This window comes from Paroedura picta, chromosome 5 (genome assembly GCF_049243985.1).
Source record: "Paroedura picta isolate Pp20150507F chromosome 5, Ppicta_v3.0, whole genome shotgun sequence".
NCBI classification, from domain to species: Eukaryota; Metazoa; Chordata; class Lepidosauria; order Squamata; family Gekkonidae; genus Paroedura; species Paroedura picta.
The window spans coordinates 73,191,876-73,215,670 of NC_135373.1; the positions used below are offsets into that span (position 1 = coordinate 73,191,876).

At 42.3% G+C, this 23,795-nt stretch overlaps 1 protein-coding gene and 1 long non-coding RNA gene across 6 annotated transcripts in view; one reads left to right on the plus strand and one right to left on the minus strand.

The window, feature by feature from the left end:
* Positions 1-23,795, plus strand: part of DOCK4 (dedicator of cytokinesis 4) — a 320,430-nt gene that overhangs the window by 286,426 nt on the left and 10,209 nt on the right. For 2 of the 5 annotated variants that reach the window (XM_077338508.1, XM_077338509.1), the window contains 12 exons: positions 75-161; positions 2,434-2,610; positions 4,444-4,527; positions 6,543-6,662; positions 6,922-7,043; positions 8,474-8,594; positions 11,945-12,026; positions 12,338-12,447; positions 13,318-13,485; positions 15,387-15,459; positions 16,576-16,689; positions 17,480-17,541. In XM_077338508.1, the coding sequence (XP_077194623.1) occupies positions 75-161; positions 2,434-2,610; positions 4,444-4,527; positions 6,543-6,662; positions 6,922-7,043; positions 8,474-8,594; positions 11,945-12,026; positions 12,338-12,447; positions 13,318-13,485; positions 15,387-15,459; positions 16,576-16,689; positions 17,480-17,541 (1,320 nt within the window). The remainder of the gene's footprint in view (positions 1-74; positions 162-2,433; positions 2,611-4,443; positions 4,528-6,542; positions 6,663-6,921; positions 7,044-8,473; positions 8,595-11,944; positions 12,027-12,337; positions 12,448-13,317; positions 13,486-15,386; positions 15,460-16,575; positions 16,690-17,479; positions 17,542-23,795) is intronic. The other 3 variants (XM_077338510.1, XM_077338511.1, XM_077338512.1) reach the window with 2 other exon arrangements.
* On the minus strand, positions 5,392-23,663 carry LOC143837950 (uncharacterized). The gene is made up of 3 exons (XR_013231148.1): positions 23,611-23,663; positions 7,646-7,888; positions 5,392-5,779 (listed from the first exon to the last, which is right to left on the minus strand). It is a non-coding gene; the product is annotated as an uncharacterized LOC143837950 (long non-coding RNA).

Here is a 23,795-nt window from a genome sequence, read left to right on the forward strand (position 1 = left end):
AGAACGGTATGCCATCTTTGTCCTGTATCAGCAAAGTAAAGAATATCATAAGTACTTTGTGTTTTGTTTTGCAGAGTTTGTGGGTGGAAAGAACCACATTGATCTTAGTGCAGAGTCTGCCTGGCATTTCTCGATGGTTTGAAGTAGAAAAGCGTGAAGTAGTGAGTACCAATTGGGAGGGGTGGAAGGGAAGTCTTTTAATTTTAAAAAATCTTACATGTTGGATGGATGCTGAATTTAACTTTCTGGCCAAATTTTGTTTCACCAGGTATAGACCTGATTTTAGCGCTGGAAAGGATAAAAAGTGGCTGCAGCCATGCTTTCTCTGTCATTTCCTGGGTATGACTGGGGATATTTTATCCTGTGAAACAAACTTGGGCAAAATGGTCATGCTCTGTCATGTTCCAGTGGAGAAGTGCTATTTTCAGAGTGCTGACTTTCATTTATAATGATTGATCACATACTGTACTGCACTTTAAGACCTGCATTATATTAAACACTGTAGTCTGTGGTATGTACTGCATACAATATAACACAATGTCAACAATCAGGAACTAGAGCTACATCCTGTGCTCCTAGTCATGGAGCAAAACTTAACTCAAAAGAAGTGCTGATCACCATGGAAGTATCCTGTAAACATGCATGCAAACCGTGTAGGAGGCAGAACTTACATAGTGTGAAAATATACTAAAAATCTGTGGATCTTTATTTTTATTGCAACTTTCCAATAAGGAGTTCCAGACAGAATTGATGTTTGTCTGCTAGTAGTGAAAGCCAGCTACCATAGGAGCAAAAATAATAATATAAGAGCCTTGCTGGATCAGATCGCCCATCTCATCCAGTGTCCTGTCTCACACAGTGGCTAAGTTCCTTTGAATGGCTAACAACAGGACAGAGGCCAAAGCCTTCCCCTGATGTTTCCTCCTGGCTCTGGGATTTAGATGGTTAGTGCCCCTGAATTTGGAAGTTCCCCGCAGTTCTCCACAATGGCTATTTTCTTTTGTCGGTCCTGAACACTGGATGCCCTCGAGTTCTAGTACTTTGGGGAAAATTTATTTCTGTCAACTCTGTCCACGCCATGCATAATTTTTTAAACATCTACCATCTCCTCCCTTATTCATCTCTTTTCTGAACTGAAAAATCCAAGACTCTTCAGCTTTTGCCCATAGGGAAGGTGCTCCATTCCCTAACTGCTTTGGTTGCCCTTCTGTGTACTTTCCCCAGCTCTTTGATGTCCTTTCGAAGATACAGTCACCAGAACTTGTACACAGTATTCCAAATGAGGCTGTACCATAAATCTATATGGGACACTACAATATCAACTACTTTATTCTCAATCCCCTTCTTAATAATCTCTAACATAGAATTTGCCTTTTTCACCACTGCAGCACACTGGATTGATATTTTCATTGGGTTATCCATGTCAACCCCAAGATCTTTTTCTTTCTCAATTATAGCAAGTTCAAACCCTGATACTAGAAGCTGGATTTTTTTTTTGTACCAAAGAGTGTCACCTTATAATTACCAACACTGAACTTCATTTGTCACATTGCTGCCCACTCACTCAATTGTGGAGGTTCCGTTGGAGCTCTTCACAGTCAGCCTTGGCTTTCACCATTCTGAATAATTATGTATCATCTGCAAATTTGTCCACTACAGTACTCAGTTCTAGATCATAGATGAATAAATGAAATAGTACCAGCCCTAATATGTATCCTTGTGGGACCTCACTGCTTACTTATTTCCATGGTGACAACTGTCCATTGATTTTGACTGTTAAGTTTACTCAGGATTCTTTGTGAGGTACCTTGTAAGAAGCCTTTTGGATGTCCAGGTGTATAATGTCTAGTGGGTCACCATTGTCTACATGCTTGTTCACTTTCTCAACAAACTCCAAAAGGTTGGTGAGGCAGGACTTCCCTTTGCTGACTTCCCATGCTTGTTTTTCGCAGCAGGCTATAGCTTTCTATATGCCTAACAATTCTATATCTGATTACAGTTTCTATTAATTAGCCTGGAACAGACATTAAGTTGACTGGCCTGTAATTTCCTGTTTCCCCTCTGGATCCCTTTATAAAAATAGGTTATGTGGGGTACCACTCCACAGCGTGACTCTGTGGCCTGAGGGTGGACCTTTAGGGATGTGCGCTTTGACTGCCAAAGCAGCCATCATTTTGGTGTTTTGGCGGCTGAAGTGCACAACCCTAGTGGAGCTCTTATGTAATTACAAGATTGCTTGCAAGAAACACAAGCCAAGATGCAGCTCTACTTCAGAACTGTAGTTTATGGTTTTATGATGGTTAACTTTGCTGTGGAAATATAATCTCTTGGTCTCAGAGATGGTAGTCTGAGGTCTATAGCAGTTGAAAATTAGGTGTTAAATGTCTAACAAATGAGGAGTTTGTGGATGCTCTATTTCTTCCTGGCCTTCAGGTAGAAATGAGTCCTCTGGAGAATGCTATTGAAGTGCTGGAAAACAAAAACCAGCAGCTGAGAACTCTGATCAGCCAGTGCCAGGCTCGACAGATGCAGAATATCAACCCACTCACAATGTGTCTAAATGGAGTCATTGATGCAGCAGTTAATGGTGGAGTTTCCAGGTACCAAGAGGTAAATTATTCAAGTATATAGTTTTTGTATTTAGGATACTTTCTTTCCTTAAGCTGTATTTCTCATCTGCATAAAAGTATTATTATAATACACAGCACTAATCACTGTATCTAATAGCCATGGATTAGCCCCTGTGCAGACAGCCAAATCCATGCACTACTTCTAGACACAGAGACAAGTTACATTTTTTGTAAAGCCAGGAGAAATGCCAGTTTTGCAGGAAAATCTTAGGGGGATGTTTCTATGAAAAACACCACCTAATTTGGAGTTTTAAAAAAATTGCAGTGTCTGCTCATGCAAATACATTGCAAAAGCCAAACTGCTAACATTTGGCCAGCATTTTGATTTCTTCCAGAAAGGCAATGAGGGATAGGTGGGCAGTCAGCTGGAGGAGGACACAGTGAACTGGACGGGAAGCCTAAGCAAAAACTGGTAGCAAGCATATGAGTGGGGAAAATTGTTTTTACTTTTCCTTACTGGTAGCTGTATTTGGAAATATGTTAGTGATGAGACAGCTAAGCACTTTGTTGTTGTTAGGTGCGAAGTCATATCCAACCCATCGCGACCCCATGGACAATGATCCTCCAGGCCTTCCTGTCCTCTACCATTCCTCAAAGTCCATTTAAGTTTGCACCTACTGCTTCAGTGACTCCATCCAGCCACCTCATTCTCTGTCGTCCCCTTCTTCTTTTGCCCTTGATCGCTCCCAGCATTAGGCTCTTCTCCAGGGAGTCTTCCCTTCTCATGAGGTGGCCAAAGTATTTGAGTTTCATCTTCAGGATCTGGCTTTCTAAGGAGCCATCCGGGCTGATCTCCTCTAGGACTGACCGGTTTGTTTGCCTTGTGGTCCAAGGGACTCGCAAGTCTTCTCCAGCACCAGAGTTCAAAATCCTCAATTCTTTGACGCTCAGCCTTCCTTATGGTCCAACTTTCACAGCCATACATTGCAAGATAAGCACTTAGTTTAGTAATAACACTTATGTCTTGACACTCTTCCTTTTTTGTTATGCCCTGGTTGCCCTCTGGAATGAGGACATGACCTAGGCAGAGGACAGAATTGCTCCCAGGTACCATCTTCTCAGGTGATGCAGCCCATATAGCCCTTTGGCTTACTGCGACACTATGGACAATGAGAAGGCAAGGAAGATGGCTCAGCACTTTCCATATAAAATCTCTCACATTTGTTCCAACTTGAATTCAACGGTAGCACTGATAGAGTTGGATCACGTCTGGATACCGACTTCTCCAGTTGTGTGGGATACCTTTCAGTCTATTCAGTCAGTGAGTGTGGGCAGTTTGAGACCTGCCATGTGCTTGTACTACCCTGCCCTTCCTGTTTATGTAAATATTCCAGTTTGAAAAGTAGTTAATCTTTTCTTAAGAGACGGGGTGGTCACCTCAGGGAATAGGTGTATCCACTGCTAATTAAGCCTTAGAGATCTTAGTAATTATGGACCATCTCAAATGTTCTGTTCTTGAGCAAGATGATTGAATGGTTGGTGGCTGGACAAGACTTCCTGGATAAAGTGATTGTCTAGACTCCTTCCACTCTGGATTTAGGCCTGATCGTGGGACTGAAACAGCCTTGGTTGCTCTGGTAGAGGATTTACGCAGGGAGATGGACAGAGGGAGAGCAACTCTGTTGATTCTCCTGGCTCTCTCAACATTGAAATGAACTAAGTGTTAACTATAGGGCTCTTCTGGGCACAAATGTGGCATAAGGATTTGGCTTGCTGCTGTCAAAGGAAAAGGATTTTTGCTTAACACTCTTGTAAGAACAGTCTACTTCAACCTAACATGGATGACCTTGTGTTGTGATTGCATTCTGTTCAGGCCTTCTTTGTAAAGGAGTACATACTGAACCACCCAGAAGATGCTGAGAAGATCACCTGTCTGAGAGAATTGATGCTTGAGCAGGTAAAGAAGCAGCCATTTGCTATCTGTTGTGTGCATGTGTCCAGGAAAAATGAGCATAAAATTGAAACACTAGAATTTAAGCCCACTGTAAGTAAAATACCCCCCTCAGCCTGGGCGCCCCCTCCCCCCTCACTTTCACCCAGCATTTTACTGGTGATGCTGCTCTTTCCACCATCATCGCAACCGCCACCTCCCTCCAAAGCCTTTGCCTGGGAGAAAAGGAATTTCCGGTGAGGACCCGAGTGCTCACAAGTCACCTTTGCAATCTGCATCAAGGCGAACCCTGCATCGCAGTAACTGGGGTGCTGCAGATACTCCAGATTGGGCAGCGTGATGTGTCTGTTCCCGCCGGTCCTGCTCTGCCTACTGCTGCTGCTGCTTCTGACTGGCTGATCTGGCTTTCTGCAGCCGCTGCATTCGCCGGCACCGTTCTCCGGCTCGGAGGTATTAACAGCTGAGGCCATGTTTCCGCCGCAGAGCTGAAGCTCCTCAGCCTTTGGCTGCTTGAAGAAAAGCCAGACTCCCCCCGGTCTTCTCGTCAAGCCAAGCTGCTTTGAGCCCGCCCCACCTGCCCCCTCCTTCCCCCCTCCTTCCTGGCTTCAGCGTGGGGCTTGGAGCAGGCCTACCATGTTTGGGACACAGCGGGTCTGCTCCGAGCCCCTCGCTGAAGCCTGCTCTGGCCACCCCTCCCCCCCAGCAGGGCTGGCACGTCTGGGATTGGCCCCTTGGCCCCGGACTGACATTCAGAGGGGCCAATTGGGAGCTGCGAAGTTTTTATCCTGTACTCGCACTGCTCCTTTCTCCTCCCACCTAGGCCTTACTGCTTTATTCCTACCGCTCCCGCGGGACGGTTTACAATTCACATTACAAGTGTTCAGTGAGATATGGGCTTTGTAGAACTAAGATTCAGAACTGTGCAGTGATTAGGATGAACAACCAAGCCAAGTCTTTCTAATTATTTTACTTTGTTTTAAAATACAACCCTGAATTGAAGTGGGCAGAAGGCAGAACTTACATTGTGTGTCTGAATTCAATATCTGTGATATTTTAATATCTGTGGATCTTTATTTTTATTGCAACTTTCCAACACGAAATTCAGGACAGCATACATGGTTCTCTTCTCTTCCATTTTCATCCTTGCTGTAATATTAGGCTGTGGGAAAGACTACCACTCATGTTGCTTCATGGCTCAGGGAGTAGAAAGAGCCTGGGTCTTCCCAGTCCTGGTCCACATTCAGTTTTTCTTCATGCGCTGTTGGAGATAATATTTCAAATAATCTAAAATAAGTATTCTCAGTATTCTAAAGCCCAGAGTAAAGGGAATATAGCCAATGTTATTAATTTTAAGGCTGTGAAGATTGTGTGGTATTTATTCTGGCTCTTTGTAATATATGGATTTCTAAAATTATATATCTGTTTAAAATAGAAATCCCTTCAAATTTCCCTATTGTTCATTAAACTTACATGTAAACACTCTGCTCAGAAATTGTATATTGGGCTGACATTTAGCTTTGGCAAGCAAAAAAACATTGTTCTCTATAGAATAATGATCTATCTACTTAGACTGCGCAGTTCCATTGTCAGAAGTGTGAATACAGTGCCTTCATGGTTAGTTGGATTATGGTCTTAAATTTATATAATTCATTCTTGACTTTAAAATGGAGAAACAGAAGCTGGATGACTTTTTATCCTTCCTGTGGGCGCAGTGGGATGGGGTGGGGTGGGATGGGGTGGAGAATAATAACAGATTTTTGCTGATCTTGCCCCTTGTTGGGAAATCTGTAATCTTCCCCCTCCCAGCTAGTCCTGAGGGTCCCACACCCCCAGGAGCAGCATTTTTGGGTGTGCTTCAGGTTGCCATGGAATCATTGGAAATTGTGTGTGTGTCTCTTTCCCCCTGCAATGTGCACATCTAGCTAGGAACCAAACATGTAATTACAAATGGTTTCATATGGCAGAGACATTTATGAAGATGAGTTAAGTAACTTGCCTTCTTTCACCCTTTTTCTGTATAGGCTCAAATTCTGGAATTTGGTTTAGCCGTACATGAGAAGTTTGTTCCTCAAGATATGAGACCGTTACATAAAAAATTAGTAGATCAGTTCTTTGTGATGAAATCAAGTTTAGGAATACAGGTATGTGAAACTGGTACCAATGTGTCATTGCTATGTGAAATCACGGGGTGTAGTTCTACTGTTCAGCAAACAGTGACATCTTCAGGCTTTCTTGATACACTACATTTCTGTAGGTCCTCAGCAATATTTTGCATTATCGTCTTTTAAAAATCTGAATATATATACCTATATATAAAAATTTGGGTTTTAAATGCTGTTTAAACGGTGATAACAAAACATTGTTTTAGATTTTGAACTCTTGTGATCTTTTCTCTCCCAGGAATTTGCTGCATGTATCCAAGCTAGTCCAGTTCACTTTCCCAATGGAAGCCCCCGCGTCCCTAGAAATTCAGTACCCGTTTCTATGAGTCCAGATGGTGCCAGAGTAATTCCTAGACGTAGGTGAGTGACAGTTTTAGATTATTGGCTTTAATTAGCGGTTTTTATTTATTTTATTGTTTTTAATTAATATTTACATTGTAAGCTGCCTTGAGTTCCAGTAAGGCAGAAAGGTGGCCAATAAATGTTTAAATAAATAACCTAAACCTTTCCTATTTATATTTTGGATATCCTTTCCCATTAATGAGATGGTACAGTCCTTATAATAGTCAGACAGTTATAAACTATCAAAGAAGTAGAAATGAGGTACCAAAGATAGTTGTTGGAATTCCTTCCGTAGTGGTTTTCAGGGAAAGGTTAACACAACAAAATCGGAGTCCAGTAGCACCTTTAAGTCCAACAAAGATTTATTCAAAGCGTGAGCTTTCGAGTGCAAGCACTCTTCTTCAGTCTATGAACTTTCATCATGACAGTGGGAATATAAAGCAAAAGTTAATCCTGTTAAATTAGTAAACTGTGTCACAACATCCAAATACAGCAATATGCTAATTCTTTGCTAAAACAGCCAATCAGTCCCCTCGGATTCAGTTGTAGTTCACAAAAACATAGGAGAAATAAAACTGTTAAGGAAATAAAACTGTTAAATAAAACCGCTTTCACTTTACCATTTGTTGCTGGCCCCATCTGTCTTCACCCAATTGTGGAACATTCCTGTGCAAGTTTCTTTGTAAGGTTGATGGAGTTCCATTCCAAGCAGCTAAATGTGGTGCCTTCCATAAGTATAGATTCAAGTGGGTAGCTGCGTTGGTCTGACATAGCATAACAATATCAGAGTCCAGTGGCATGTTTAAGACCAACAAAGATTTATTCAAGGTGTGAGTTAGGCATCCCTGTTGGAGCAGAAATACCTGAAATAGAAAATAAAATTATTTATGGCAGGGGTTGGTAGTAGCTAATCCTTCCTTTTACAGTACAATTATTAGTGGCTCCTGGCCCCAAAGAGATATGCCTGGCCTTGATCCAGGCCAGGGCCTTCTTGGTCCTGGCTCTGACCTGGTGGAATGAGCTCCTGGGAGAGCTGAGGGCCCTGACAGAGCTGTCAAAGTTCCACAAGGCCTGTAAAACAGAGCTCTTCTGCCAGGTCTTCTTTTGAGTTCGAGTCTGTTAAGATCAATGGGCCCCACTCAGGCTATGTTATTCCATCCAATGAACCCTTTGATGGGTGGTTCTGGGGTGGCTAGAAGATTTTTCTTTTCTACCATCTTGAGCCTGTAGCTTTAAAAGGTTCGGGGGTTTTTAATGGGATTTTTATAAGGTACTATAATGTAATTCTGCCTTGATTTCAAGGAGGAAGGCAGACCATAAATCGAATAAACAAATAATAAACTCTTTTTGTGTATATGTGTGTCTGTAAGTATATAGGGATTGTTCACAGTGCTATATGATAAAATTCATTGGAATAAGTGCTATTTTTTTTAATTTGCTTGCAATAGTCCGTTAAGTTATCCTGCAGTCAACAGATACTCATCCTCATCATTGTCCTCACAAGCATCTGCAGAGGTCAGCAATATTACTGGACAGTCTGAAAGTTCTGATGAAGTCTTCAACATGCAGGTACAAAATATTCCTTATCAAGTATAGTCCCATGTTTTAGGCTCCCAAAACAGGATAGTACTAATTTAAAAGACTGTTCCTTTATAGCACATTGATTATATGAAAGTGTCACAAAATGTTAAGTAGCAGTTAATTTATATATATTTGTCATTTGGTTTCTGTATATCCTTCCCACCTCCATTCTAGCATTTGGGGTTGGATGATATATCAGTGAACAGTAAAATCAATAATATTAATCTTTTAGACTATTTTGTTTAAGTGCCTTATTGGGACAGAAGCATCCACATTGCTTTATATGTTATGCAACTTTGTCTGGATCATTATTCAATAGTAACTGCTACCAATGAAGATGCTGTCTTGGGGCCAAACTGGGGATGTGCTGGGAGTTTCATGTTAGGAGTTCCCAGGACTTTTTAAAGGCAGGTCTCAGGCATGTGGATGCAGGACTGTGGGGCGAAGGGGCTTAAGCCTTTCTCCCTGAGACACTTTCTTTACCTGCCACTAGGACAAATAATGGGTCTCAAAGGTCAATAAAGTGAGGATGAGAGCATAGACTTAAGCCCTTTATCCCCATGGTCAGAATTTGAAGTGCATCCCCATAAGACCTGGAACATTAACTTTTAAAACCTGTCTGGGAGGTCTAAACACAGAGCTCTGAGCATACATGTGATTTGGACCTCAGAGATGGATCAGTCTATGATTAAAAATTCCTTTTCTCCCTGAAGAGTTTCCAGTCCACTGCCATCTCATACCAGTAGTAGAGTAGATTGTGTCTAAGACAGCTTTGAACATGGTGTGACGTTTAATAAGGATGGACGTGAATTGGCTCTTGAGCCAAAATTCAGCACAAACTTGAGCAGGTTCAGAACCCCCAAAACAATGTTTGGGGAAAGTTACCCTCCCTGAATATTAACCAGACATTTGTCTATTTTGATTTGGCTTTTCAGCTGAGCAGTGCAGGTCCACAGCAGACCTGCTAGGTTTAAATAGCTGCCAGCCATTTTAGTCTAAGGACTGGTGGGTGCACCCACCCTGTTGTTAGGTAGAAATGCCTAAAAGCCATTTCTCCAGTGAGTTTTGCTTCCCCCTCCCGATTTCAAAGCAGGGGGAGGTGAAATAGGTTGGTGAAATAGCTGCCAGCCATTTAAACCTAACAGCAGACCAGGTCTGCCCATTATGGCAGCCATAAAACCGTTCCCAGACAATTCCTCTCTTTCTCCCTGGGGGAACCAAACTCATTGATTTGGTTCAGTGGCTTTTGTCTTGATTTGGTTCAGGGGCCACCCCAAACCAAACTGGATATTTTGAGTTTGTGCTCATCCCTAAGTATTTGTTACGTATTACTTAAATTATTACTTAATTTAATTTAAGTATTAAGTTAAGTATTAAATTAAGGATTACTTAACAAATTAACTCAACTCTGGAAGTTCTAATGGAAAGCTTTTAGCTTTATTTTAAGTATGGACAGATAAAAGGGAGTGGGGAATTAATGTGTGTGTGCATAGATACAGAGTGTACATAAACATAAAATACAGCTTCTGACTAAAACAATGCTTGCAAGCCACCCTAGGCATGTTCACTCTCTTGCTGAGGACAGTAATGTGTGGGTGTTCAAATGTCTGAATGCTGACAGATTCTGTTTCATTCCTTCTGTGATTTGTATAGTTCAGTTGAGAGGGTCTGGAGGCTTGACCAATCAGAGTGGGGAGGGGGGGGTGATGCACCTTTTCCTACCATAAAGTAAAGAACAAGGAAAAGGTTTTCCAGGATTATGTGGAATTTAGAATGGGATGTTTTTGTTTTTAAGCATCAACTTGACTGATCATTTGACTGGCTGGACAGTTATCAGTAATTAGACCAATTGCCTATAGTGGGGTATGCATCAGAGGTGGTTGGTTGAGGGAAAGGTGTTAAATCTCTATATAGCAGCTCTGGACTGAGATTTGCCCCTAGGGTCTTACGAGATGGAATTCATAGAGAAGAAAAGGATGCATTTTTCCAGTGCACTGATATGCATGTACGTTTGCCCAGTGCTGAAAGAACTAAATTGACTTCCTGTTTATTTCTGGGCAGGTGTTGGATTTTGCCTTTAAAGGCCAGATACTTTAAATATTGTCTCCTATCATCCGGTCCAACATGCTAGTTAAGATTTTCTTCACATGTCTTGCACTGAGTGCCTTGCTTCCAGAGGACAAGCAGGCAGCGACTAGAGAGGAGTTTTTCAGTAGTGGCAGTTCACCTATAGAGTGCCCTTTCCTTTGAAGACCGCCTGGCACCTGTACTGCTTTTTTTTTTTTTTAAGTCTTCAGCCAATACATGTTTGTTTACCTAGGCTTTTAACTGAGGAACTGATTTTGTAACATCATATTATAGTATGTTTTCATCTTAGGAAATGTTTAAGACCCATTTTAAGGAGCCCCATGCTTGATGTTGTTATATGCTTGCTGTGTTTTTGAATGCTGGGTTTTAGCAACTTTTGTGATGCTTAAATTGTAAGCCACCTCAGGCATGTTCCCTGGAAAAGCAACATAAAAAATTGCCAAATAAATAAATTCCAAATAAAGTTTTTAAAACTTTGCCTTTTACTTCTGCAAGACTTAAGAATTTGTCATTTTATGGGGGAATCCAACAAGAAAAAAATTCCTTGTGCACAAAATTATTGTTCAGTTGGTATAGCCACATTGGTCTGTTTAGTTAATACAAACACCCAGGCTCAGCCAGCTGTAATTTTTAAAATTATTTTCTTTTCAAGGGATCAGCCATGAGACATGCTGTTCCACAGAACCAAATTACATGCTTCTTTCAGATTTGCCTACATCCACTTTCAGGCCTAATTACAGTGGACAATGCAGAAGACAACTGTTTTCCTGCTTGGGATAAGATAATAAAGGAAGGATGCTGATCGACCATCAATAGCTTTTCATTGATAACATCAGAAATATTTTTAAATTGATGAATACATTCATTTTCTGCTTTTGACGGCTTACCACATTTTGGATTCTTTTGTACATTCAGGTTTAAACAAGGTTCCTTAGGCAGGAAGAAGAGTTAAAACCTTACAGAGCATAGTGGTAGGATGCATGCTATTGTCCTTAAAACAACCGGGGCTGATTCATGGTATCTGTGTTGACCAAAAGGAAAGCCAGTGAATTTGGAGAAATCCACAGTGAATACAATAATCTGCCTACTGTAGCCTTGTTCCAAATGTCCAGCTTTCATGAGTCAAGTAATCTGGAGAGCCCTTTATGTTGAGTTTTTGGTACAATATATCATACTATAAACAAGAACACATTTTTTATTTGATCATCAGTCAGGCAATATTGAGAACTTTGTGGCTCTTATATTTCCAGCCAAGTCCATCTACCTCAAGCCTGAGCTCCACTCATTCTGCTTCACCTAATGTGACCAGTTCTGCTCCATCCAGTGCCAGAGGTCAGTGCTTCACTACATGAAAAAAAGTTTTGGAAGCTTTCTGGTCACTAAAGCTGTGATTCTGTGCCCCCCTCCTTACTTGGGAGTAAGATCCACTGAACTCAGTGGGAGTTATTTCCACATAAACATGAATAGGATTTCACTGCAAATTATTTTAATGCTATTGGTTTTTGATCACATTGTTTAAGATTCTGCAGTGAAAAACCAGTCACTGTAGGTCGCTGTCCACATGCCCTCCTCAGAATGTCCCATCAAACAGAATGCTGGAAGAATTGCACTTACTGATTTGATAGGTTTCTTTTGTATTCTAGGCTCACCTCTGTTGTCTGACAAGCTTAAACATTCCAGAGAGAACTCTTGCCTCTCTCCAAGGGAGAGGCCATGTAGTGCCATTTACCCTAATCCTTCTGAGCCTTCACAGGTAGGAAATTCCTAAAATGGTCCTGTTACAAATAGCTATTACAGTGAAGACATTTTTATTGATTTCCTTACCAGTTCATACATTTCCTCTCTCTATTATTTTTGTAAAGATGCACTTGATCTGATTGATCGTACTCTAGTTCTTTTCAAGATAATAATGGTTAGGTGTTTTACTGATAAGTAAGAGCTTAAGTTTGGAAGTTCTTTAAGACATTTTTTGAAAGAGTTTGGCAGGACAAGAAAGATAACTAAAAGCATTCATTCTTTGTGTTCATGAGTTCTGTATAACTGAAGTTCTTATAATGTCAGTGTACCAACCACTTTTCACTTACATATGAAATTCCTAATTAACAAACATACTTTTTATCAGGTACGTTGACCTTTAGAATATTTCTTAATATTCTTCTAAGTCCATTTCATCTTTACATTATGTCATTCTAACAGTGAAAGAGACGTAGGGAAACCTGGATGCCTTAAGTGGGCTATCAACAATCATAGAATTTTGACTTGGCCAGTGAAAAACTTCAGTTATTTCCAGTTCGATATAGACCATAGTTCTCTTTTCCCCCAGTCTTGAGCTTTTAGGTCTTTGCAAGTAATTTTCTTGGATAGAAATATTCACTAAGACTCTCTTTAGTTTTCTATTGTGATTTATCATAGCTCATTACTTGCCAGTTACCATAATACCTGATAGTTACCCCATGCCAACAAACAATAGGCAAACATTAACTCTGAATTCAGCCTCAAGTTCCCTAAAATTACCTGGAGCAGACAGGACAGGAGAAGAAGAAGGACCAGGTGAAATATTCTGTATGTTAAGTGGCTTTAAAACATGCCACAAAGACAGAATGTATGCCATTTTTGCTCCCAGCCTGCAAACTCTTGCTTTGCCAAGTGGAATGAGGCCTCCATTCCGCACTGCATCAGAGATTCATCAAGGGAGCCTGAGGAGCACATAGGTCCACTGTCTGCTCTCCCAGAGGCTTACCTGGAAGGAAAATCTTCCAATCTGTCAGCTTCCTCAATAGCCCCAGACAGGGTAAGTAGAAACTTTTCTCATGCACACATTATGAAGACAGTCAAGATTCCAGTGGTTTAATTTCTCTCTCTCTCACTCCTTAAATGTCCTGTTCTTTGGAAAGAGGAAGACTTTTCTCATGTAAAGTCACAAGGCTCTGTTGTAGAACAGCATCCATTGCAAAGTCATTATTTGATGGGTTACTTTGTATTTCCATCAGAGGAAAATCACAAGAAAAATGGCTTACTGCAGCATGAAACATTGTTAGCCATTATCAGTTCCCTGTACTGTGTACTTTAGAGCATCAGCACTCAGGGAGAGTTCTACCTGCCATATTTTGAGATCAAATGGCAATTTACAGTAAAAATAAATGTTATATGATGAATTATCTAAAGGTTGTAGTCAAAACATTGCAGACTTTGTGAAGATTATGTAAAGTTAGAGAGCAGGACATGGGCATGGTTCTACCAGGCTACTTTTCTTCATATTTAGGCTACCTGCTCAGGAATATACTTTTCAATCAATCCAATTCTTTTAGTGCTGCTTTCTTGCTGTGGTTCCCATCACAAAACTATACCAAATCTTACTTTGGAACATGTCCAATTATGTCATAAGTGAATTCAGTAAACATGGGACAGTATGGTAGTATTCATTGCTTTTGATCATTCAGTTGTCCATATGCAACCAGTTTCAGTTTCACCCATATTTTATAAGTTCACATGTTACATTGTTGGGCCAAGTTGCCATAGGCTGGGCAGTTTTGTGTTATGAGAAGGTGGGCACTGGCTGAGCTATCATGACCTGTCTTGTGCTTAAACTTCATTGCCAGTTAAAATGGCTGCATGTCTCTTGCTAGTGACAAAGCTGTGCATCCATCTGCTCTCTGCTTTCTTATATTAACCAAATTATTTTCCTTTTCTTTCATCTTAAGTATTCCATGATTTGCTGCAGTCATACATTTATTGTTTGTCTTGGATACCTGGCAATATTTATTAGATGTTTGTTTTCACTTTTTAAATCAGTGGTTTCAATTCCTTGGTTGGTTCCCAAACATTTTCACTACAACAAAATGCTTTGTTCTTGCAAATGTTGCCACTATTACCCTTCCCACCCCTCCCCCCAGGGCAGCTTTGGACAGAGGCATTGTTATTTAGAATGTAGACTAGACATGCAGTTTAGCTTCAGCAATCAAATAATAGACTTCTCCTTTCAACTTTATCACTTCACCTTCAGAATCTATTAATCATGTTCTGTGTTTATTATTTGGTCTTCTATTAATTACACAACTCAAGGTTTGTTTGAACATTTTGCTTTGCATCTTTTTCAAAATCAATTGTTTACTTTGGAAGTAGATAAGAGAATTGCATTTGGCTCACTATTAGGTTCTGAGGGTTGCATTTTGAACTAATATAACATTAGTGTAAAGTTGACTTAAAATTATGTTTTATCTCCTTCAAAAATTTCACCTTTGGTGTTAGCCTTAATTATATGATGATTGTATTCGTACAATATCAAGCTGCTATCAAAAGGGGTATAGTAAAAGTCATCCAGCTGTAATGTGAACATTACTATATTTCTTAGCAATCTTGGGCATCATTGAATGCTTAGAAAATAATACATTGCATTAGCAGGTTTTTGAATAGTGAATCAAAGTGTGCCCTACTTATACCAGAATTGCATTCTATTGTGTTCCTGCAAGTATAATTAAAATAAAAGTGTCCTTGTTTTTTGCCTCATAGCTATTGTCTCCTATGCTAAGAACAGTAGTTTCAAATCTTAACTAAACAAAACATAAGGTAGCTCTATAAATCACATCTGGTATATGTGTTCTTTTAATAGAATTCATTTCAAAGTTTTAAGGTTTAATGATTTATATAATTATAGATAGTTCTGTCATAAAATATGTTATTCTGAATTTCTAGAGGGTTATGTACAATCATATTGGAGATGGCGCTTTGCCTCGAAGTGATCCTAATTTGTCTGGTCCTGAGAAGGGTAAGCACAAATCATATCTGTTAAATACATTAAGGGCTTTGTTATATGGCACTCATAGTGAGGGGAGGCTAATCAAATGGGCTGGATACTTAGGCTTGCAACTCTGACCCGTGTGCAGTCAGACCCCATTCCATGGCGACAACCCTCACACCTGGGTGGGGCCCTTCTCCTTTCCTCTAAGTCACAGTCCTGTCCTTTAGACCAGACAAGCAGGACAACTCCCAACGGCTTGAGGCAGAATGAGTAGGAATAATGACAGTTGTCAGAAGACCAGTGATGGCTAGAGGCATTAAGCTAGCCAGCTGTAGAGGCAGAATGATGGTAAAGGGGGAAGAGCTTGTTCTATGGGTGGTTGGTTGATTGAACATCCAGGATAATCAGGTGCCAGATAACAAACCTTTTAATGTACGAAAATGTCGCTAGTGCCACAGTTAGTACTGTGCCCCAGTAGGTAAGAAACCATACAGCAGAGAAGAGTTAAAGTCTAACAAAGCTAAAAAAGGAAACATTGTGTTCCTAGGTAAATTCAGTTGGTAGTAGTAGTCCAAGACCACCATAATAGTGAAAAAAGGGTAACCATTACTTTAGAAGAGCCTCTTGTGGCGCAGAGTGGTAAGGCAGCCGTCTGAAAGCTTTGCCCATAAGGCTGGGAGTTCGATCCCAGCAGCCGGCTCAAGGTTGACTCAGCCTTCCATCCTTCCGAGGTCGGTAAAATGAGTACCCAGCTTGCTGGGGGGTAAACGGTAATGACTGGGGAAGGCACTGGCAAACCACCCTGTATTGAGTCTGCAATGAAAATGCTAGAGGGCGTCACCCCAAGGGTCAGACATGACTTGGTGCTTGCACTTTACCTTTACCTTTTACTTTAGAGGCTAAAGAGAGCCTGTTGGATGAGTTAAATTTAGTGGCCTGAATTTAAAGATGTAGTGATGCCAAATACCCAAATGTTGACTATATATATATATATATATATATATATATATATATATATATATATATATATATATATATATATATATATATATATATATATATATATATATATATATATATATATATTTTAAGTTAACTCCTGGCAGCTGAAAATATTAATGCACAGTTTCCATTCTCTTCTAGCTGTAAACAGCACTCCCAGCAGCTGGAGCCTGGATAGTGGGAAAGAGGCCAGAAATGTGTCAGAGTGTGGAAAGTTAATGTCTCCTCCTGTACCACCACGACCCATGCAAACTGGTATGTGTGTACATCTCAGTCTTTGCATCCTAGTAGCAATGGTCAGTTACTGGTCAGTTACTGCTGCAGGTTACTGCTGCAGGTTACATTTGAACTCAGATTTGTCTTTTGGATTGTCATTGCAAATCTGCATTTAAAATGGCTTTTAAGACAAAGAAAAAGATCAACTTGTGTAAATAACAGAGACTGGATGTTAGTCTTTTACAGCTAACCTTTCCTTGCTTCTAATACCTTTTTGGCTTCTTCCAGAAGCTCTGCTATAGGAAGAGGTCCTTCATACTGGAAGAGTTACATGAGTGGTTACCAACCTATGTTATCAGCTAGTGATAGACTAGTTATCTTTAGCTTAGTTAATAACTGGCCTCATATTTCCAAGCTCTCTTAGGCTGTTACTTAGAATTCTTTTCTAGCTCCTAATACCAGCCTTTGCACCAGTTGCCTCTTTTGCACAAAAATTATTATTGGAGCAGGAATAATTTATTTATAACAGTTTTATGCCATTTTCACGTTGAGTCCCCAAGGCCCTGAGAATGAAGGCCAATAATGAAAGGCAGCAGGAAGGGATGGCCACAGAATTCTTCTCTTTCACAGGAAATGTGCTATCTGTCACGTTGATATCAAACTTTTAATGTAACACATTGCAGAGTTAATTTTAAATACTCTTATTGACTACAGCATTCATATAATGTTTGTAACAATGTCATATAACTACAACATTCAGTTTTCTATATAAGCTAACTCTTAATTCCCTATAAATGTTGTTAAACTGAATTACTGATCTTTTTCCCAGCATCACCGGCTCGACATATAACCTCAGTTTCCCCTTCTCCTGCTGGAAGATCTCCAATGAAGGTATTGGTCAGATCTAATGCAAGGTTATGGAATTATTTTTGTGCATCTTTTATTTTTCATAATAGCAACCTACATTTGGCATACAGGTTGCCTTTAAAACCTGGTATATCAGAACACATTCAAACCATGCTAGCCATTAAAACATCATATTGAGAGCTACTTAGATGAATGTAAGGTGTTCCTCATTCTTATAGAACTTTTTTTCCCCTTGGAAGCGGGAGTCATGGTAGAGCCACCATGACTTTCAGGTTTTCATGTAAGATGAAAGCTTGCACAAGCAGTTTGTTCTGTGACAAATTGCATAGTTTTTTGGCTTGTTGTTGTTAACAGCCATTTCATTCTTAAAGTGAAACCTAAAAATCCATAACATAATCTAGATCAGTGGTCCCCAACCCCCAGTCGGGGGACCGGTGCCGGACCACAGCTCAGTTGGTACCGGTCCATGACTCCTCTTCGTCCTCCTTCCTGGCTGCTGCCTCGGGGGCTGCCCTGCCACTCTGCCGCCGGCTCACCTTTGGTGTTCTCCAGAAGCCGCCATGGCTGGGGCTCCCCCTTGGCGTAGCACTGTGCAGCTGCTGCTGGCAGCACCCCCCAGCGGACGGGGGGAAAGCAAGTGGAGCAGAGACTCAGGCGGCGACGTCCCTCAGTAAAAGACTACCCTCGTCCGGGCCTCAGTAAAATTGTCAAGCGTTGACCGGTCCCCGGTGATAAAAAGGTTGGGGACCACTGATCTAGATCTTCATATTCTGATTCCAGGGTCCATGTTCCTAGGTTCGCCTCCTTCCATGCCTTTTGTTGCAGTACTTCCAAATACTGAACTGTGTTAAGAGCATAAGATCCCTGCTGGATCACATCACTAATCCATCCAGTCCGCATCCTATCTCACACAGTAGCTAAGCAGTTCATCTTCGTGTGTTCTGGGCAGTCCCGCATGGGTTCTGCGAGGATCGCAGGCCTGCTAGGGAGAAATAACTAGCCAGCTCAAAGCAAAAAAGTCTCCCAAGAGTGCTCACCCCTCCCCTCACAGAGTCTTTCCCGCCCAAAGTCACGTGATGTGGGAGGAGTTAGCACTCTCCCCTCAGTTATTTATCTGCTGCAGGAGAAGGACGCTAGTCAGCTAGCTCTTGTGATTACCTCACAACTTTCTCTGACGAGAAAAATGTGTAAGTAAGGAGTTTTTAAATTCCTTTCTTCAATGGCACTCTTTAAAAAGTGCATGGAATGTGGTGCTAAGATGGCACAGACAGATAATCATTCTTTATGTCTGTTGTGCTTGGGTGAGGGACACTCTACATCAAACTGTCCCTCATGTAAGAAGCTCACTCCCAAGACGAGGGATGAAAGAGCGAGAAGACTTAAGTGGGAGAAATCCCTGAAACCAGTGGAAATGACCGCTCCCTCTACTTCAGGAGCTCCCTCTACCACTTCTACAGTTCAGGAGAGGGCTGCTTCTGAACCTCCCAAGAAGGTTAAGAAGAAGAAGGCACAGGCACCATCAAGGAAACCCCCCTCTACTGTGGTGGCCGCTAGAAAATCTAGAAGGGTAATTTCCCCTTCTCCCTCTCCCCCGAAATCAAGGTCGGGTTCAAGAGGCCGCTCCAGGAGCAGAGAGCCGACTCCGTCGACAAGTACTAGGGGTCGTGCTAATCTGTTGCCGGCGGCTGCTTCAATGTCGTTGACTGAGCCGATTATTGGCGGCGGCATGTTACGCCCTGAGATGGGTGCTGAATGACTCTCGAAGTCGTTGTCTCGGAGGCGCTCCAGATCGCCATCTGCTGCCTGAGAAGGGCATTCGATGTCGGCAGCCGAAAGGAGACCCTCGACGCCAAGCATTAGGGAATGCTCGCTGCCGTCCTTGAGAAGGCAGAAATCGCATTGAGAGTTGGAAGATGACATGCCTGTCCGACCTCTAAACCGTCAACGTCGAGAATCATCGGAGTCATCGACCGAGTGCTGGGTCCCTATGTTGGTCCCAGCTTCCTGGCGACGTTGGGGCAAGAGTACTTCGACATCAAGGAAGGACTTGCCAATGGTCGACGTCGATACTCGTCATCGACGTTCTCCGTCTCCGACAAGGGCTTCGTCGTCGAGACTTTCGCTCGGCGACGAGGATCGCTGATGGTGTCTCTGCTCCCAATCTCCACTGCCTCGGGTCGACGTCGATCCTCGATGTCCTCGACATTGACGTTTGCCATCTCCATTTAAGGCTTCGTCATCGACACTCTCCCTCAATGCCGAGGATCACTGACAGCGTCGCCGATCCCAGTCACTATCGGTGTCGAAGGCGGCCAGAGTCAAGTATGTGGACTCTCTTCGGCAGTGTAGATCAGATGACAGAACTTTATATAGTGACTCTGCATCTGAGGCTGTTGAGGAGGCTGATTATGAACTTCCACCTTCCCCTTCTGCTGTGGTGGGGGAATGAGAGGCTCATTCTCCTTCTGATGAGAACAAGCCTTATGCTCGGGAGTTGATTTGGATGGGAGTTGATTTACAGTACAGGGTGAACTTGGAGAAGTCTAGGGACCCTTAGATGCAATTCCTCTACTCCTCTGAGGGTGGCCCTTCCACTAATTAGTGGGGTGACAGAGGTATTAGAACAGGTCTGGCAACTCCCTGCCTTGGCCCCTCCTGCTGCAAAGACAATGGATCATTTGTATAAAGTGCAGGAGGAAGCCTGTAATTTTTTGTTTAGCCATCCGAAGGCCTCCTTGGTTTTCTCGGCTATTTTGCCAGGGAAAGGAAAACCTGACCAACACTCTGCTCCATTAGATAGACAGAGCAGAAGAATAGATGGTTTTGGATGGAGAATTTATTCGTCCTCAACTATGAGCATTAGGGTTGCAAATTTACAGACCTTAATGAGCAGATATCAGGCTGTTCTCTGAGAAAAGTTCGAGGCTTTTCTAAATTTTCTACCTGAGGACCAAAAACCTTTCATTCAAGCCCTATTTACGGAAGGAAGGGATCTGGCAAGACAACAGGTTAAGACAGCTTGGCATGCCGTAGACTGTCTTGGTAGAATTATGGGGTCTGCGGTAGTAATGCACAGACACTCTTGGCTTAGAAGCTCTACCTTGTCTTCAGACATCAAATCTGCCTTAGAGGATCTCCCCTTTGAAGGGGAGGATCTGTTCAGCTCCAAAACTGACAAAGTTTTGGAAAAAATGAGGAAATGTAAATTGCAGGTGAAATCCCTAGGTACAGGGGCTTCTGCATCAGGGCAGGCAAAGCCAAAACATTGGGACCATCCCTTCTACATATCCCAGAACTGTAGACCTTTTAGGAATTCTGAACCACGGGCTCCACTATATTCTTCCACCCCCAGATTTCAGTAGGGGCATAGAAGAGGTGGTGGACGTAATAGTCAGGCTGTATCTGATAGGGACAACGGGAGTTGCCAGACTCAGTCCCAATGACTAACACCTAATACCGATACTATTAATCATAGAATCATAGAGTCGGAAGGGGCCATACAGGCCATCTAGTCCAACCACCTGCTCTACGCAGGATCAGCTCTAAGTATCCTAAAGCATCCAAGAAAAGTGTGTATCCAACCTTTGCTTGAAGACTGCCAGTGAGGGGGAGCTCACCATCTCCTTAATGGTTTGTCAGAACACATAAAGGTCTGGAATGCAATCTCTGAGAGCAGTTGGGTTTCTTCCATAATAAAGCATGGATATTACTTGGAGTTTTTGAATGCCCCAAAGTTTAACTTGCCACCGACTCAGCAGAATTCATGCAATCCAGAAATTCTGGCTGAAGTGAAACAACTTATAGATAAAGGTGCTGTAGTGTGCTTGGGTACTGAACCGGCAACACAAGGGTTTTATTCCAATTACTTTCTGATTGACAAGAAAGATGGAGGAAAAAGACCTATTTTAGATTTGAGAGACCTGAATATGTACATTGACGTGAAGCATTTTCGTATGTTCTCTTTGTCTGAATTGATTCCACTGATATCAAGGGATCTTTGGTTAGCAAAAGTGGATTTAAAAGATGCATATTTGCACTTTGCGATTCATGCAGCTTGTACAAGATATTTAAGGTTTTGTAGTGGAAATAACCATTATGAGTTTAAGGTTCTCCCGTTAGGGTTAGCCTCAATGCCCAGGGTTTTTACCAAAGTGACAAATGTAGTAGTGGCACATCTGAGACACAACATTATTGAGATTTATCTGTATCTGGATGACGGGCTCCTAGTGGGACAATCGGCATCGGAGCTTTCTGCTTCTGTGAACATTGCACTACATCTCTTGCAATCATTAGGCTTTAGAGTTAACTTTGAAAAGTCAAGCCTTGTTCCATCATGTTTCCTAGAGTTTATTGGGGCCCTATTAGATGGCCAAAAGGGCATTGTTTACTTACCGCCACTCAGGGTGACCCGAATATCTGCCTTGGCATCTAAGCTATCCAAAACTCGACATCTGTCGGTGCACACAATACAAACTATACTGGGTCACATGGCATCTACGGTGGCTGTCACACCACACGCCAGATTGCGGATGAGACCGTTACAACTTTGGTTTCTGTGGGTCTGCAAGCCCCACATTGTGAGCAGATGGAAACGTTTTTCTCTTCCACGTTCAGTGACCAGATTCTTGTCTTGGTGGTCCAAGACTGCCAATTTGTCTAAAGGGATTCCGGTGGGGATACAAAAGGAGGATTTATTCCTCTACACAGATTCATCACTCACAGGATGGGAAGCTCACTGTTTAAATCATTCAGTTAGAGGGCAGTGGACAGTGAGGGAAAGATCCCTACATAATAACATTTTAGAATTACGTGCAATAAGACATGCCCTCCTTTTCTTTGCAGACTTGACGCAAGAAAAACATGTCATGGTAGCTTCAGACAATGTGGCAGCTGTGTTCCATATAAGAAAGCAGGGAGGTACCAAGTCCACGAGACTGTGACAAGAGGCAATGAGAATCTGGGCTTGGGCTATAGACAATCAGACAACATTATCGGCAATACACATTGCAGGAGATTTGAATGTGTGGGCAGACGCCCTCAGCAGGGATGTGAATTTGTTCCAAGATTGGTCCCTCAATCCAGCATACCTGGACCCAATATTTCAGGAATGGGGGCATCCCATGATGGATCTCTTTGCAGGCAGCCACAACACAAAGTGCACACTTTTTTGCTCTCAAGGAGGCACAGAAATAAGGTCCCTAGGGGACGCCTTCCTGCGATCTTGGAAGGGATCCCTTTTTTATGCCTTCCCAGCGTTTGGATTGATAAGCAAGGTGGTGGCAAGGCTCAGACAGCAACCAAGTGCATATGTGTCACTCCTTTTTGGACACAGAAGACGTGCTTTCCGTCCCTGTTTCGACTAGCGCAAGGGCGGTTCAAACACTTCCCCAACCAGCCGGACCTCTTGACCTGGGGGCAACACCTGCACCCGAATCCCCAACCCCTCTACCTTACAGCGTGGAAGGTGGGAATGTAGGGAATGCTAAAGTGAAACAGATATTAGAAGCTGCTCGTAAGCCCTCGACTCGGCGCTCATATTTTAATAAGTGGATCAAGTTCACTGAGTGGGCCACAAACTTGGGGCATGTTCCTGATTCCTGCTCCCTCTCTGCAAAACAAATGCACACATTAGATGTCCGTAGGTCCATACTATTTTATTTGGACAGAACAAGAGAGTTTAAACAAGATAAGGAATTCTTTGTCTGCTTCCAAGGTGCGAAAAAGCGCAAGGCAACATCTGCTCAGACTATATCTCGCTGGATTGTGAAGGCGATCTCTCAAGCATATAGAAACTCTGGTTTAGACTGCCCTCTGGGTCTTACAGCACATTCAACTAGAGTGCAAGCGTCATCGGCAGCCTTTGCAGCTTTCGTTGCAGGACATTTGCAAAGCGGCTACCTGGTCTACGCCTGTCACCTTCATCCGGCATTACTCTCTGGACGTGGACTCTGGAAGAGACTCAGAGGTGGGAAAAGCGGTGTTAAGATCAATACTCCGCTCATAGCCCACCCCATCTCCACGGTGAGTGATCTTGCTAATCTCACATGTGGGACTGCACAGAACACACGAAGATGAAAACAGGGTTGCACTTACCTGTAACTGTTGTTCATCGCTGGGCTGCTACGTATTGAAGGACCTGCCAAACGGCAAGGGGAAAGGACTGAGGGGAGAGTGCTAACTCCTCCCACATCACGTTACTTTGGGCAGGAAAGTCACTCTGTGAGGGGAGGGGTGAGCACTCTTGGGAGACTTTTTTGCTTTTGAGCTGGCTAGTTATT